The sequence below is a fragment of the Oncorhynchus keta genome, chromosome 7 (genome assembly GCF_023373465.1).
Source record: "Oncorhynchus keta strain PuntledgeMale-10-30-2019 chromosome 7, Oket_V2, whole genome shotgun sequence".
In the NCBI taxonomy this organism is placed as follows: Eukaryota; Metazoa; Chordata; class Actinopteri; order Salmoniformes; family Salmonidae; genus Oncorhynchus; species Oncorhynchus keta.
In genome coordinates, this window is record NC_068427.1 from 18,581,556 (window position 1) to 18,595,665 (window position 14,110).

Genomic DNA, 14,110 nt, shown 5'->3' on the forward strand with positions numbered 1-14,110 from the left:
TTATGAACATTTTAACATCTTGGCCATGTTCTGTTATAATCTCTACCCGGCACAGCCAGAAGAGGACTGGCCACCCCACATAGCCTGGTTCCTCTCTAGGTTTCTTCCGAGGTTTTGGCCTTTCTAAGGAGTTTTTCCTAGCCACCGTGCTTCTACACCTGCATTGCTTGCTGTATGGGGTTTTAGGCTGGGTTTCTGTACAGCACTTTGAGATATCAGCTGATTTGATTTGATAGAACCCTTTAAGGTCCTAGATAGCACCTTTCTGTCTTAGAGTGTACCCAAATAAATACATGTTTTAAATATAGAGACCCGTTTCGAACAGACCCAAGGAGAACCAGACCCGGCCCGAACGTTACAGCCTTATTCTAAAATGAATTAAATGTTCCCCCCCCCCCATCAATCTACACACAATACGCCATAATGAAAAAGCAAAAACTGATTTTTAGAAATGTTTTCAAATATATTAAAAACAGAAATACCTTATTTACGTAAGTATTCAGATCGTTTGCTATGAGACTCGAAATTGAGCTCAGGTTCATCCTGTTTCCATTTATCATCCATGAGCTCTTTCGACAACTTGAGTGGAGTCCATCTGTGGTAAATTCAATTGATTGGACATGATTTGGAAAGGCACACACCTGTCTATATAATCTTAAACAGTTGACAGTGCATGTCAGAGCAAAAAACAAATCATGGAATTATCCGTAGAGCTCCGAGACAGGCTTGTGTCGAGACACAGATCTGGGGAAGGGTACCAAAACATTTCTGCAGCAGTGAAGGTCCAAGAACAGAGTGGCCTCCATCATTCTTAAATGGAAGAAGTTTGGAACCACCAAGATTCTTCCTAGAGCTGGGCATCCGGCCAAACTGAGTAATCGGGGGAGAAGGGAGGTCAGGGAGGCGAGCAAGAACCCAATGTTTACCCTGACAGAGCTCCAGAGTTCCTCTGTGGAGATGGGAGAATCTTCCAGAAGGACAACCATCTCTGCAGCACTCCACCAATCAGGCCTTTATGATAGAGTGGCCAGACAGAAGCCACTCCTCAGTAAAATGCACATGACAGCCAGCTGGGAGTTTGCCAAAAGACACCTAAATGACTCTCAGACCATGAGAAACAAGATTCTCTGGTCTGATGGTCTAATCCTTGCCGTTCTACAATTACAAATAAGTTAATAACTCTTCAAACTAAGTAGCTGTTGGCTCTTGCCGTTTTAGTCCATCCTTCTAATTGAACTTTTAAATCGATTATATAGCTCCTACATTGCTTCCCACACACTGAGGCTTTTTGACTGTGGAGCCACTTTGACAATGACTTGTGATTGGTCGACAACAACAAGTTACACGCCCCTCAAGAGCAGAAGCATAAATGATAGCCTACAATTTTTTCTCTCTTCATACTGCAGCAGTCGCATTCAGGTCCTTACGGGCAAATCAGTTATAATTACACATACCCAAGACCCATGACGATCATATCATATCCGACCAGGACACGTCAGAATCTGGACCTGCTCGGGTCCCTAGTCAGATGCCACGTAATTGTGTTTGGGTGGACCCGTGAAGACCTCTAATGGGAAGTGTGTACGCGCATGTATGTGCACGGCGCACATGAGTGCATATACCGTAGGATGTACCAGGGCAGATGATGCGTGTGTTGAGTACAGGCAGGTTCTCCTTGCTGGTGGTGAAGGGCATGATGGAGAACGAGCCACAGGATTGGCTGCTGCGACTTACATGCCTCTCAGGAGGAGAACATTGACTCTTAGCCACTAGAAAGAGAGAGAAAGAGACGGAAGTAGAAAGAGACCAGGGAGAAAGACAGAGACATACCAGAAATGTGAGTACTGAGACATTCACTGCTACTACTGTATGTACTAAAGATCTAGAGAGAGTAGATAGAACAAAGGGATGACGCAGGAGAATATAGTGACATCCCCATTGATCTGAAGCAATAAGCAGATTACTTGTAAAAAAAGTAAAAAAAAAAAGGAAGTGCCTCTGTCCCACAGACAATGACACATCCTACAGGACACACACACACACTAAAGGACACACACTCTGTGTAAATATCACTATTATCCAATAGTGAGGAATACAGAGAATGGTTTCCCATCTATGCTTATTACAAAAACAACATCCTATATTTAGAGCAGGAAACATCATGTGTGTGGGCTTGTCAGACAGAGTCTGTGTTCTCTGTGGCCACTAAGCTGGTGGTGTTTAGATCCTGCGTGATTTCTTGTATGATACAACTTACTCTATCTGTATTCAAATGGACCCTTGGCCCCACTCCCTATCCACTCCTCTAGATCTAAAGAGGACTGGGTGGATGGGGGAGAGAGAGAGAGAGAGAGACTCACATGGCACGGCTTCCAGTTCCTTGTTGTCCTCGTCCTTCTCACTGTCCCTGTTGTCCTCCTCTCCTTCCTTCCTGAACTCCAACGGGGACGGCAGCTCCAGCTCCTCTGTGTGGGCATTCTGCTCATCCACCACTAGAGGGAGAGGGGGCAGTGCCAGAGGGTAAGAGAGGAGGGGGAGAGGACGATGAGAGAGGGACGATGAGAGAGGGAGTGACGGGGAGAAAGGGGAGAAATTGGACACTACAACTTTGTATTACTCGACACAGTGATTGCCGATACTTTTTATGATTTTACCATCTGGATTCCATTGTATTTTCTCTGAAACATGCATGAAAGACTTGCCATAGGCTCTATTATATTGTATGTCTGATCCGTTTTGTCATACTCTATACCTACGTACCTCTCTCGGCCTGTTCAATGATCTGTTATGTTCTATATCTACGTACCTCCCTTGGCCTGTTCGATGATCTGTTATGTTCTATATCTACGTACCTCTCTCGGCCTGTTCAATGATCTGTTATGTTCTATATCTATGTACCTCCCTCGGCCTGTTCGATGATCTGTTATGTTCTATATCTATTATTATATTATGTACCTCCCTCGGCCTGTTCGATGATCTGTTATGTTCTATATCTACGTACCTCTCTCGGCCTGTTCAATGATCTGTTATGTTCTATATCTACGTACCTCCCTCGGCCTGTTCGATGATCTGTTATGTTCTATATCTACGTACCTCTCTCGGCCTGTTCAATGATCTGTTATGTTCTATATCTACGTACCTCCCTTGGCCTGTTCGATGATCTGTTATGTTCTATATCTACGTACCTCTCTCGGCCTGTTCAATGATCTGTTATGTTCTATATCTATGTACCTCCCTCGGCCTGTTCGATGATCTGTTATGTTCTATATCTACGTACCTCTCTCGGCCTGTTCGATGATCTGTTATGTTCTATATCTACGTACCTCTCTCGGCCTGTTCGATGATCTGTTATGTTCTATATCTACGTATCTCTCGGCCTGTTCAATGATCTGTTATGTTCTATATCTATGTACCTCCCTCGGCCTGTTCGATGATCTGTTATGTTCTATATCTACGACCTCTCTCGGCCTGTGCAATGATCTGTTATGTTCTATATCTACGTACCTCCCTCGGCCTGTTCGATGATCTGTTATGTTCTATATCTACGTACCTCTCTCGGCCTGTTCGATGATCTGTTATGTTCTATATCTACGTACCTCTCTCGGCCTGTTCGATGATCTGTTATGTTCTATATCTACGTACCTCTCTCGGCCTGTTCGATGATCTGTTATGTTCTATATCTACGTACCTCTCTCGGCCTGTTCAATGATCTGTTATGTTCTATATCTACGTACCTCCCTCGGCCTGTTCGATGATCTGTTATGTTCTATATCTACGTACCTCTCTCGGCCTGTTCAATGATCTGTTATGTTCTATATCTACGTACCTCTCTCGGCCTGTTCGATGATCTGTTATGTTCTATATCTACGTACCTCTCTCGGCCTGTTCGATGATCTGTTATGTTCTATATCTACGTACCTCTCTCGGCCTGTTCGATGATCTGTTATGTTCTATATCTACGTACCTCTCTCGGCCTGTTCGATGATCTGTTATGTTCTATATCTACGTACCTCTCTCGGCCTGTTCAATGATCTGTCGTACAGCCTTCTTCAGGCTGTTGGCTCGTAACATCAGCTGTTCTTTAGCTCTGAACAGCTTGTGTGGCGAACCTCTTCCTTTCTCTCCTCCCTTTTCGCTCTCCTCCGCTTCCAGTTTCTCCTTCAGCTCGGTCAACGACTCCTCGCTCACCTCCTCCTCCTCGTCTTCCTCCTCTTCCTCCTCTTCAACGATTGGTGGCGTGGAAAGGGGAAGAGGTGGTGGGAGTGACTGGGCTTCTGTGTTGAGGGTCTGGAGGAGTGAATCTAGCTTTTCATTCAGGATGGCACACTGTTGGGAAAAGGAGAGTTAGGTTAGTGTGTGTGTGCATGTGTGTGTGTGTGTGGGGGGGGGTTACTTACTTTGAGAGACATAGTGTCACACTCGTCTGTATTCTCAATACTTTTCTCGTAAGATTTCCCCACTTTGGCAACAAAGTCCTTTACTGTCTCACACAGGATCCTGGAAGGACAGTGAGAGAGTAGACAGAGTAGGGAGATAGTGTGTAGAGAGAGATAGAGTAGAAAGAGAGTAGAGAGAATAGAGAAAGAGAGATAGTGTAGAGAGAGAGAGGAGAGAGAGAGAGTAGAGAGAGTAGAGAGAGTAGAGAGAGTCAAAAGAAATAGAGTAGAGAGAGAGAGAGCGAGACAGAGAGAGAGAAGCGGGGGATGAAAGGAGAGCGTGAGTTCACATTAAATGAAATTGTCAGCAGCCATTTAGCAGTAAGCAGTGTTGAGATAAGACACTCACTTAGCGGAGGAGATGACCACAGAGTGTTGATCAGAGTTGAGGATCTTGGTGAGATGGGCAGTTACCGAGTCTTCATATGCTGAGATCTGGAACTGGGGACACAGAGAGAGGAGAAAGGCAGAATTAGCAAAAAACTAAGCAAGGCCAGGGGGATACCGTTACATTATAAAACACCTCCAAATCTTAATGTGTCAGATGTTGTGTACCTGGCCGTCGTCAGTGTCGTCTGGCGTGACGGGCCCGCTGTGTTTGGAGGGGAGCTTTATCTCGTAGGTCATGATGCTCCAGCGGTCCAACATCTTGGTGCTGGCCCGCTCCAGTTTCTCCAGAATCTGGGGAAGCTGCGTGTCATCGTCACACGATGGGCCCCAGCCCAGCACCCGCGCCAGGTCGTTTCCCGTGCCCAAGGGCAGCACACCCAGCTGGCACTGGAGACAGAAAGAGAGGGGGGGAGAGAGTGAGAGGGGAAGTGTGTGTGGGGGAGACAGGGGGGGAGGGTTCTTACCTGTTTGTGGAGGTTGAGTTTGTCTATCTCAGAGAGGACCCAGCCGACACTCCCATCCCCTCCACACACCAGGATCCGGAAGTTATCAAACTTCTGAAAGAGACGCAGCCTGGAGAGCACACAGAGGAATGGTACTAGTGTCAGAGTCATTGAACAGTGTAGCTTCTGTCCCTGTTCTTCCCTGATCAGGGCACCAGCCACCCTGTCTCTGTCCCCAGTATCTACAGTGCCTTGCGAAAGTATTCAGCCCCCTTAAGTTAATACTTTGTTGCGCCACCTTTTGCTGCGATTACAGCTGTAAGTCGCTTGGGGTATGTCTATCAGTTTTGCACATCGAGAGACTGAAATTTTTTCCCATTCCTCCTTGCAAAACAGCTCGAGCTCAGTGAGGTTGGATGGAGAGCATTTGTGAACAGCAGTTTTCAGTTCTTTCCACAGATTCTTGATTGGATTCAGGTCTGGACTTTGACCTGGCCATTCTAACACCTGGATATGTTTATTTTTGAACCATTCCATTGTAGATTTTGCTTTATGTTTTGGATCATTGTCTTGTTGGAAGACAAATCTCCGTCCCAGTCTCAGGTCTTTTGCAGACTCCATCAGGTTTTCTTCCAGAATGGTCCTGTATTTGGCTCCATCCATCTTCCCATCAATTTTAACCATCTTCCCTGTCCCTGCTGAAGAAAAGCAGGCCCAAACCATGATGCTGCCACCACCATGTTTGACAGTGGGAATGGTGTGTTCAGGGTGATGAGCTGTGTTGCTTTTACGCCAAACATAACATTTTGCATTGTTGCCAAAAAGTTCAATTTTGGTTTCATCTGACCAGAGCACCTTCTTCCACATGTTTGGTGTGTCTCCCAGGTGGCTTGTGGCAAACTTTAAATGACACTTTTTATGGATATCTTTAAGAAATGGCTTTCTTCTTGCCACTCTTCCATAAAGGCCAGATTTGTGCAATATACGACTGATTGTTGTCCTATGGACAGAGTCTCCCACCTCAGCTGTAGATCTCTGCAGTTCATCCAGAGTGATCATGGGCCTCTTGGCTGCATCTTCAAAGTAGCCACCCTTTGCCTTGGCAGCATTGCACACGCTTGGCATTCTCTCAACCAGCTTCATGATCAACCGTTCACCTACTCTGCGTCTCACAAAGACACAGTGGTTGGAACCAAGAATCTCACATTTGGACTCCTCAGACCAAAGGACAGATTTCCACTTGCTTGTGTTTCTTGGCAAAGGCAAGTCTCTTCTTCTTATTGGTGTCCTTTAGTAGTGCTTTCTTAGCAGCAATTCAACCATGAGGGCCTGATTCACACAGTCTCCTTTGTACAGTTGATGTTGAGATGTGTCTGTTACTTGAACTCTGTGAAGCATTTATTTGGTGCTGCCATCTGAGGTGCAGTTAACTCTAATTAACCTACCCTATGCCGCAGAGGTAACTTCCTTTCCTGTGGCGGTCCTCATGAGAGGCAGTTTCATCATAGTACTTGATTGTTTTTGCGAATGCACTTGAAGAAACTTTCAAAGTTCTTGAAATTTTCCAGGATTGACTGACCTTCATGTCTTAAAGTAATGATGGACTTTCATTTCTCTTTGCTTATTTGAACTGTTCTTCTGTATCCCACCCCTACCTTGTCAAAACACAACTAATTGACTCAAAAGCATTAAGGAAAGAAATTCTACAAATTAACTTTTAACAAGGCACACCTGTTAATTGAAATGCATTCCAGGTGACTACCTCATGAATCTGTTTGAGAGAATGCCAAGCGTGTGCAAAGCTTTCATCAAGGCAAAGGGTGTCTACTTTAAAGAATCTCAAATATAAAATATATTTTGATTTGTTTAACACTTTTTTGGGTTACTACATGATTCCATATGTGTTATTTAATAGTGTTGATGTCTTCACCATTATTCTACAATGTGGAAAATAGTAAAAATAAAGAAAAACCCTTGAATGTGTAAGTGTGTCCAAAAGTTGACTGGTACTGTATAAATATCTTTATAAAAGTATGTTTTCCTTTGTTATTTTACAATACCCCTACCACCCCTCCCCTAATTGGAGTAAACAAATTAACAACAACCCGTAGGCTTCTACTTCCAGCTTATACATACTATATACATTTTACGGACACAGTATATTTTACATTAGTATCTTGTTGTTATTAGTCCCACCTTTCAGCTTCATTCAACTCGTTCCATCTCTCTTAACACCATCCCTATTGGATTTCTATTTGCCATATATTTTTTCAACTGTGCTGCGATGTTTCACAAATGTTTCTACAGGTTGTAAATTTAAGACAAATAGTTTTACTAAAATAATTCTCATATTTTTGATCCATTGACTATGACTTTTCAAATCACCCAGTATTTGCTATCTGCATAGTTAGCTCCAGGTAAGTGTTCAGCCATTCCTGAATTTGTGACTAAAAACAAGCTACATATGGACAGTACCAAAATAAATGATCTAATAACAATGCAAAATCTGCAGAGCTGTGAAGGTTGTATCCCCCCCGTATATACAATTGAAGTCGGAAGTTTACATACACCTTAGCCAAATACATTTAAACTCAGTTTTTCACAATTCCTGACATTGAATCCTGGTAAACATTCCCTGTCTTAGGTCAGTTAGGATCTCCACTTTATTTTAAGAATGTGAAATGTCAGGATAATAGTAGAGAGAATGATTTATTTCAGCTTTTATTTCTTTCATCACATTCCCAGTGGGTCAGAAGTTAACATACACTCAATTAGTACATGATAGCATTGCCTTTAAATTGTTTAACTTGGGTCAAACATTTTGGGTAGCCTTCCACAAGCTTCCCACAATAAGTTGGGTGAATTTTGGCCCATTCCTCCTGACAGAGCAGGAGTAACTGAGTCAGGTTTGGAGGCCTCCTTGCTTGCACACACTTTTTCAGTTCTGCCCACAAATGTTCTTCAGGATTGAAGTAAGGGCTTTGTGAAGGCCACTCCAATACCTTGACTTTGTTATCCTTAAGCCATTTTGCCACAACTTTGGAAGTATGCTTGGGGTCATTGTCCATTTGGAAGACTCATTTGCGACCGAGCTTTAACTTCCTGACTGATGTCTTGAGATGTTGCTTCAATATATCCACCTAATTTTCCTCCCTCATGATCCAATCTATTTTGTGAAGTGCACCAGTCACTCCGGCAGCAAAGCACCCCAAAAACATGATGCTGCCACCCCCGTGGTTCACAGTTGGGGTGGTGTTCTTCGACTTGCAAGCCTCCCCCTTTTCCTCCAAACATAACGATGGTCATTATGGCCAAAGAGTTCTATTTTTGTTTCACCAGACCAGATTACATTTCTCCAAAAAGTACGATCTTTGTCTCCATGTGCAGTTGCCAACCATAGTCTGGCTTATTTATGGCGGTTTTGGAGCAGTGGCTTCAGGTGTCAATATAGGACTCATTATATAGGACTCATTTTACTGTGGATATAGGTACTTTTGTACCTGTTTCCTCCAGCATCTTCACAAGGTCCTTTGCTGTTGTTCTGGGATCTGGGAGTTGAGTATCTGGAGCATCAACATTTGTGGGTTCGATTACAGGCTCAAAATTGCCAGAAACTCATCAGTCTATGCTTGTTCTGAGAAATGAAGGCTATTCCATGCGAGAAATTGCCAAGATCTCGTACAACGCTGTGTACTACTCCCTTCACAGAATAGCGCAAACTGGCTCTAACCAGGATAGAAAGAGGTGTGGGAGGCCTTGGTGCACAACTGAGCAAGAGGACAAGTAAATTAGAGTGTCTAGTTTGAGAAACAGACGCCTCCTCACAAGTCCTCAACTGGCAACTTCAATAAATAGTACCAGCAAAACGGGATGTTGGTGTTTTGCTGGTACTAAACAATGTAAGGAGCACAATCCATGGCTACAAAGCTAGCTGGCTACCTTCTCTGTAAGTTTGCTTGACGTACTAAAAAGTAATAGAAACAAGTTGAGAAAAAAAGTAACAAAAAGTCATGTGTTCTATTCTCTTCTGAATCATTTTGTATCTCCTGCCTTGAATTTAGAAGTTCTTTCTGACAATATCCCAAAATAAATTAGATTTCTTTGACAAGACGTTCAGTCAGTGAATCAGGCCGGAACAAAATTACAAATCATTTATCGACTGCAAATTGACCGCAAGAAGCCCAAATTGATATAATATTTGACTAAAACATAATCATTTCAAAACTTGCTTGCATTTGTAAACCATCAGAGTTGCCGCTCTATTATGCGTGGAAATGCCGAGCGGTTTCCACTAGCCAAGCCGACTCACCCTAGATGTGGTCCGCCATTGACCAGGTCAAACACCTGAGCAGGGTTAAGGAGCTGCTTGAAACGTCGGAGGAATTTAACCCCTTGGTTGTCTCCACTCTTGGAGTTGACGAAGACCAGCAGAGGACTGGCGCAGGACGGAGGACAGGTGGCCTTCCAGAAGCCTGAACACAAATACACAAAAAAAACTGTTTTTACATTGAATGAAAAAGTGATTTATATTTAACTAAGCAAGTCAGTTATGAACAAATTCTTATTTTCAATGACAGCCTAGGAGTGGTGGGTTAACTGCCTTGTTCAGGGGCAGAACAACAGATTTTGACCTTGTCAGCTCGGGGATTCGATCTTGCAACCTTCCGGATACGAGTCCAACGCTCTAACCACTAGGCTATCTGCCGCCCCATGAATGAAGGTTTGAATGACTGAATGGATTGATGAATAGATAGATTAATGAATCTGTGCTCAAATATTAAGAGTACTAGCCAATTCTAGTAGTAAATAAAATGCAGACGTGATCTGATAAACGGTACGGAACTATTGTAGATGGTGATACACTGTAGATAGGACATCAGAAACAATTACATGTATTCTTATTCATCTCTACCACATTTATCACATTGTTTATCACTGTCAAATCCACTGGTTAATCCAAAGTGTATTAACAATATCCAGACTCTGAGCCGTGTCACAGTGACTAATAGAAGGGATGTGAGAAGACGAAGAGATGAAAAGAAAAGAGAGATTCTACTGTGCTGGATCACCCATTAACTACTGTATCATAACACCCACACGCTGCAACATCATTGAGGCATCAAAGTGTGTGTGTGTGTGTGTGTGTGTGTGTGTGTGTGTGTGTGTGTGTGTGTGTGTGTGTGTGTGTGTGTGTGTGTGTGTGTGTGTGTGTGTGTGTGTGTGTGTGTGTGTGTGTGTGTGTGTGTGTGTGTGTGTGTGTGTGTGTATCACAGTACTGAGTCAGGCTGTGCAGTTGTGTGTGGCACGTGCTGTATTAGCCCACATTCTAAGCAGGAGACACACTGTGGACAGCGAGCCTGTGCGTTTATACGATTTATCATATGGCAGATTGATACGCCTCCTGTGTGTCAACATTACTCTGTGTGAAAAGGCTTTAAGTTTGAGTGTATGTATGTGTGTGTGTGTGTGTGTGTGTGTGTGTGTGTGTGTGTGTGTGTGTGTGTGTGTGTGTGTGTGTGTGTGTGTGTGTGTGTGTGTGTGTGTGTGTGTGTGTGTGTTGCGCGGGGGCGAATGGTGACAGTCCCCAGGGGTGCTGCCATCCACACTCTCATTCTCTCTTCCTTCACTCTCTTTCTGTCATTCCTTTCTCCCTCTCTCTATCCCCCTCTCTTTGTCCTTTGCTCTCTCCATCCTCCACATCTCTTTGCTTCTCTTTTCTCTCTATCATTATTTTACCCTTCTCATTTTCCCTCTCTTCTCATTCCATCTTTCTATCCCTCTCTCTCTCTTTGCCACCTTCTCTCTCTCTCTCTCTCTCTCTCTCTCTCTCTCTCTCTCTCTCTCTCTCTCTCTCTCTCTCTCTCTCTCTCTAATCTTGGCAGCGGCGGAGCAGAGATGGGAGAGGAGAGGGGGAGGAAAGTCACAACGTTTCAGCACGTGCCACAGTCAGCTAGCAGCCAATTAGATTAGAGCCCTCTCAAGCCTGCACTGGGACGAGGGCAAATCCTGGCATGTGGAGGGGGGAGGGGTTAAATGCATTGAAGAGGGAGAGGAAGATATTTGGAAGAACGAGAAGGAGAGGAAAAGAGGGAGAGGGGAAGACATGGTGAGAGAAGGGAGGGAGACATGGGGATATATGGGGAGACAGGGGGGGAGGGGCAGAGATAGAGGGAGAGAGAGGGGTGGGAACAGAGAGAGAGGGAGATATAGGAGCGGGAACAGGCTTACAGATATGCAATATGGCCCATTGTAATGAAGTGTGTGTGTGTGTGTATGTTTATGTGTGTGTACCATCCGAGTCGATGCTGTTGAGAGCAGTAGGAGGGATGATGGAGACTTTACACTGGCCCAGGGGACATTTCCTGGGGTACAAGTCCATACAAGCTGTGTGTACCTGGAAAAACACAGAGTTTGTGTTAGAACACACACACACACACACACCATACACACAGACACACACTCCACACGCACACACTCACCATGGCCTTGCACCAGAGGCAGCGCCAGTCCTGCAGTCGGAGCACGCTGCCACACGTCTTGTCACACACAGCACACTTGGCACTAACAGGCAGGTTCCCCTCCAGCCACTGGTGGGGCATGGCAATCTACAGGGCATGAGGAGTGAGTCAGTCAGGTACAACGTTTATCAGGGGTAGAAATATATTATTCTATTTTCTACCTTCTCGTGCCATCAGTTGCTGACACACACACAAGTATGTACACAAGGACACACACAGATATACAGTGCCTTCGGAAAGTATTCAGACCCCTTGACTTTATCCACATTTTGTTAAATCCTCAGCAATCTATACAAAATACCCCATAATGACAAAGCGAAAACAGGTTCTTAGAAATGTTTGCAAATTTCTTACAACTAAAAAACAGAAATACGTTTGGAAAGGCATGGAAGAAGTTTGAAACCACCTTGGCACCACCATGGCACCACCATGGCACCACCAAGATTCTTCCTAGAGCTGGTTGCCCGGCCAAATTGAGCAATCTGGGGAGAAGGGCCTTGGTCAGGGAGGTGACCAAGAACCCGATGGTCACTGACAGAGCTCTAGAGTTCCTCTGTGGAGATGGGAGGACCTTCCAGAAGGACAACCATCTCTGCAACACTGCACCAATCAGCCCTTTACAGTAGAGTGGCCAGGCAGAAGCCACTCCTCAGTAAAAGGTACATTACAGCCCGCTTGGTGTTTGCCAAAAGACACCTAAACAAGATTCGAAACAAGATTCTCTGGTCTGATGAAACCAAGATTGAACTCTTTGGCCTGAATGCCAAGCGTCACGTCTGGAGGAAGCCTGGCAACATCCCTACGTTGAAGCATGGTGGTGGCATCATCAGCCAGAGCCCGGACTTCAACCTGATCGAACATCTCTGGAGAGACCTGAAAACAGCTGTGCAGCAAAGCTTCCCATCCAACCTGACAGAGCTTGAGAGGATCTGCAGAGAAGAATGGGAGAAACTCCCCAAATACAGGTGTGCCAAGCTTGTAGCGTCATACCCAAAAAGACTCAATAATGTAATTGCTACCAAAGGTGCTTCAACAAAGTCCTGTGTAAAGGGTCTGAATACTTACGTAAATGTATATTTCAGTTTTTGCTTTGTCATTATGAGGCATTGTGTGTAGATTGATGAGGGGGGGGGGACAATTGAATCAATTTTAGAACAAGGATGTAATGTAACAAAATGTGGAAAAAGACAAGGGGTCTGAATACTTTCCGAAGGAACTGTACATGAATACACACCCACACACTCACCCCATCCTCGTCTTCGATAATGTCTTTCCCTATGGAGGCCAGTGTGGTCCATTTGCAGTTGTTGGTGGCCCTGACGGCACACCGCTTGTGAGCTTTGAATTTACACACTGGAAAACAAACGCAAACGACAAACACACCCCGTTAGTCTGGTCAACAATAGCAACAACACAGAGCATCATGTTCAACACCACAGCGAGAGAGGTTGATGAGAATGGGTTTGCCAGCATGGTGTATAAACAGACAGAGGAGAGGTGTTTGGTGAAAATGTGCTTCAGTCCCCAGTGCTAACCCTGCCTGGTGAGTGTGTCTCAAAACGAGAGCAGGGACTGTCCCGTGACTGAGCCCCATCCTAAGCGTGCTCTCTCTCTCTGTCATTTGGTCATTTTGCCATGTCTGCCGGTGTGTTTAACAGAAAGAGGACCAGAGCCAATCTTAATTCTATCCCCAGCCCTTTGTACCTGTGTGCTTGCGTGTGAGCCCTTACATGTCAAATACACCGGATAAGTCCAGTGGAATCAGGGTCAGCCATAGTAGGAAGATGCCCCTGGATCAAACTGTGGTTAGGTGCTTTGCTCAAGGGCACATCGACAGATGTTTTCCTCGTCTGCTCGGGTATTCAAACCGACAACCTTTCGGTTACTGGCCCAACCGCCAGGCTACCTGCCGCCCTGCCGTACAGTATCATGGTAGCATTTAATTGTACCCTACTGAAATTGCCCGATTTTTACAAGGTAAAATGGTAATTAAACAGTAATAGCCTATGAAGCTATTTTTTTAGGGGTTTGACAAGCATAGGCATAATTTGGTACAATTGTGTTGAATTAGGTACCAGAGAGTACCTATTGCTACCGCGCACCAAAATACTAGGATCCACTGCATCAAAATACATACACTCACATCACCGGGGCGGCAAGTGTCAGAGGCCCAGAATATACTGTCTGTATCCCTGTCACGAGCCTACCGGCTGCTCAAAACAATGTGAACTGTAAAACCCAATTCTGTATGCATGAGAGGAACCTGAGTAAGAGAGGGACTATGGAACATACTGTTGTGGAAAACTCCAAATTCTGCCACCAC

General features: G+C 44.7%; 1 protein-coding gene and 1 long non-coding RNA gene across 8 annotated transcripts in view; both read right to left on the reverse strand.

Annotated features, from left to right (window-relative positions):
* The window catches only part of LOC118386118 (diacylglycerol kinase eta-like), an 81,190-nt gene that overhangs the window by 14,551 nt on the left and 52,529 nt on the right, over window positions 1-14,110 (reverse strand). For 5 of the 7 annotated variants that reach the window (XM_052522102.1, XM_052522104.1, XM_052522100.1 and 2 more), the window contains 11 exons: window positions 13,034-13,140; window positions 11,749-11,874; window positions 11,561-11,663; window positions 9,579-9,741; window positions 5,291-5,399; window positions 4,992-5,213; window positions 4,786-4,877; window positions 4,398-4,497; window positions 4,011-4,326; window positions 2,361-2,492; window positions 1,623-1,769 (listed from right to left, as the gene is read on the reverse strand). In XM_052522102.1, the coding sequence (XP_052378062.1) occupies window positions 1,623-1,769; window positions 2,361-2,492; window positions 4,011-4,326; window positions 4,398-4,497; window positions 4,786-4,877; window positions 4,992-5,213; window positions 5,291-5,399; window positions 9,579-9,741; window positions 11,561-11,663; window positions 11,749-11,874; window positions 13,034-13,140 (1,617 nt within the window). The remainder of the gene's footprint in view (window positions 1-1,622; window positions 1,770-2,360; window positions 2,493-4,010; window positions 4,327-4,397; window positions 4,498-4,785; window positions 4,878-4,991; window positions 5,214-5,290; window positions 5,400-9,578; window positions 9,742-11,560; window positions 11,664-11,748; window positions 11,875-13,033; window positions 13,141-14,110) is intronic. The other 2 variants (XM_052522101.1, XM_052522105.1) reach the window with 1 other exon arrangement.
* Window positions 3,373-4,000, reverse strand: LOC127931072 (uncharacterized). The gene is made up of 3 exons (XR_008139692.1): window positions 3,781-4,000; window positions 3,505-3,642; window positions 3,373-3,413 (listed from the first exon to the last, which is right to left on the reverse strand). It is a non-coding gene; the product is annotated as an uncharacterized LOC127931072 (long non-coding RNA).